Source organism: Kryptolebias marmoratus, linkage group LG2 (genome assembly GCF_001649575.2).
Source record: "Kryptolebias marmoratus isolate JLee-2015 linkage group LG2, ASM164957v2, whole genome shotgun sequence".
NCBI lineage: Eukaryota > Metazoa > Chordata > Actinopteri > Cyprinodontiformes > Rivulidae > Kryptolebias > Kryptolebias marmoratus.
This window is the reverse complement of record NC_051431.1, coordinates 81,853-84,381: the sequence shown is the minus strand read 5'-3', so window position 1 is coordinate 84,381 and position 2,529 is coordinate 81,853. Positions and strand designations below refer to the sequence as shown.

Here is a 2,529-nt window from a genome sequence, read left to right as displayed (position 1 = left end):
CGCTCTGTAAATCCCAGTGTTGCCTTCAGGGTCCGCTCTGTAAATCCCTGTGTTGCCTTCAGGGTCCGCTCTGTAAATCCCTGTGCTGCCTTCAGGGTCCGCTCTGTAAATCCCAGTGCTGCAGCCAGTCTCAGCTCCTGATCTTTACCAGCCGTTCTGATTGGTCCGCAGTGTAAACAGGAAGTTGTTTACAGAAATATAAAGATCTGAGGGTTTTATTTAAAGACGTTTCTTCATAAATCTGATAATAAATTTATTGCTTCATCCTGGTCTGAGTCTAATCGAGGGAGTGGAAGTGGGCCACAGAACCGACAGAACCTGAGGTCCGGATCAGGTCCAGAGTTCTGCTTTAGCTGCAGCGAGGATGATGAAGAGAGCAGATCATGATGAAGATGCAGCCGTTGATCCACACAGAACCATCGGTTCTTCTTTCAGTGATTTAATGAAATATAAAAGTTTTATGATTTCTGAGGTTCATTAAACATGTTGTTTACCTGCTGACTGTTGTTTACCTGACTGTTGTTTACCTGCTGACCGTGTTTACCTGACTGATGTTTACCTGCTGACCGTGTTTACCTGACTGATGTTTACCTGTTGTTTACCTGCTGACTGTTGTTTACCTGACTGTTGTTTACCTGCTGACTGTTGTTTACCTGACTGTTGTTTACCTGCTGACTGTTGTTTACCTGCTGACTGTTGTTTACCTGACTGTTGTTTACCTGCTGACGTTACCTTAAAAACAGAAATGTAATCAGAAGATCAGGCAGCAACGTGGAGCGAGCAGAACTTCCTGCCCGACCCGTTTTATGTCCCAGGTTTACTCAGGTGGGCAGACGGAGGCCTCTGATTGGCCGGGAGGAAAGGAAATCAGTATTTTTCACAGAGGAAGAGGAAACAGGAAACGATAAAAGCAGGAAGAGGAAGTGAACAAATGATTTGATGTTTTTATTTTTTTTCTGAAAGTTAAATCATGTTTGATTGACAGTCCGGTCCTTAAATTCTCATAAAAGCTCAAACATCTGAACAGATTCGGCTTCGAGGCGTTCCTCTTCCAAAGGTCACCAGGTGACCCCACCAGGTGACCCCAAACAGCCGATCACCTGATCGCAGCAGGTCCTCCGCTGGGCTCTGATGGCTGATTGGCTGCTGGTCTTAGTGTCACTGTGTTACGGGTGGATGTGGGCGGAGCCTCACAGGTAACCTTCCTTCCTGAACTGTTCTTGCAGGATGTCTCGGTACTCGTCAAAGCCGCCGTCGATGCGTTGGACTTTCCCGGCTTCACACACCCACAGCTCCTTACATACCAACCGGATCAGACGCTCGTCATGTGACACCAGGATGACTCCGCCCTGGAACACGTGACATCAGACAGGTGAGGGACACACCTGGGATCCAGGAACAGGTAACCAGGAACAAACACGCTTACTTTGAACTTGTTGAGAGCTTTAGCCAGAGCCTCGATGGTCTCCATGTCCAGGTGGTTGGTCGGCTCGTCCAGGACGTAGAAGTTCGGACTAAAAGAAACAAACGACATCATCACCTTCATGCTCCGCCTCCTCGGTATCAGGTGACACCTGGGCCCTCAGTTACCATGGCATCGTCATCTGAGCGAAGGCCACCCGACTCTTCTGTCCTCCTGACAGGCTGGCCACCGGCCTCATGGCGAGCTCCCCGGAGATCCCGTAACCTCCCAGCTGGTGGCGATACTCCTCCTCCGTCCGACCTGCAGCGGAAACACGGCAGCCAATCAGATCTGAGCACCACGCTGCTGGTCGTTTCGTCGTCGCCGTGGTTACCAGGAAACTTGTTGAGCAGCAGCTCGACGGCGCAGACGTTCAGGTCCAGCTGGTCCACGTGGTGCTGACTGAAGTAACCGATCTTCAAGTTCCTGATGAGAAAACATCAGAGGTTCACAAACGTTCTCCGGTTCCCCACAAGGCGATCAGACACGGTTCCAACGTTCCCGGATGATAAGTTCCCCGAGGCTCCACCCAGGTAATCTCTGGGTTCTGATTGGTCACCTGTGAGCCTGTCGCACGCCGTTCACCGGCGTCAGCTCCCCCATCAGCAGCTTCAGGATGGTGGTTTTACCGGCGCCGTTTTCACCGACCTGTCGTGAAAAACCAGCGTCATCGACGGGTGTGATTGGTTCACAACTAAGCGAACGGCGGAACGTACGATGCAAATACGGGACTCGAGGTCAGCGGACAGGTTGAGTCCGGCGAAGAGAGGCTGGCCGGGCGAGTAGGAAAACTGAACTTCATCCAACTGCAGGACGGGAGGAGACAACTTCTCAAAGTTATCAGGAAACCTGCAGCAACAAATCAGCGATCAGAGGAGAACCCGAGTCTGAGGGTCCGAGCTGGGTTTCAGTCCGGGTTTCTGGACCGGCTCGGGCCGACGTGGGTCTTCTTACCTTAAAGAGACTTCTGATTCTTTCTGGACGGGTTTCAGCTCCGGTCTGCAGGAGACAAACAGAATCAGAACAACAAAAGCTGCTACACAACCAGCGCAAACACACACACACAC

The 2,529-nt window shown here is 51.1% G+C and overlaps 1 protein-coding gene across 1 annotated transcript in view; it reads right to left on the bottom strand.

The window, feature by feature from the left end:
• Positions 1-924: 924 nt before the first annotated feature.
• abcf3 (ATP-binding cassette, sub-family F (GCN20), member 3) overlaps positions 925-2,529 on the bottom strand; it is a 5,269-nt gene continuing 3,664 nt past the window's right edge. Inside the window, exons 13-20 of the mRNA XM_037974547.1 lie at positions 2,524-2,529; positions 2,417-2,461; positions 2,179-2,311; positions 2,022-2,110; positions 1,797-1,888; positions 1,591-1,723; positions 1,427-1,514; positions 925-1,349 (exon numbers count right to left, since the gene is read on the bottom strand). The exon at positions 2,524-2,529 is cut by the window's right edge and continues 272 nt beyond it. Of these exons, the coding sequence (XP_037830475.1) occupies positions 1,191-1,349; positions 1,427-1,514; positions 1,591-1,723; positions 1,797-1,888; positions 2,022-2,110; positions 2,179-2,311; positions 2,417-2,461; positions 2,524-2,529 (745 nt within the window). The 3' untranslated portion in view covers positions 925-1,190. The remainder of the gene's footprint in view (positions 1,350-1,426; positions 1,515-1,590; positions 1,724-1,796; positions 1,889-2,021; positions 2,111-2,178; positions 2,312-2,416; positions 2,462-2,523) is intronic.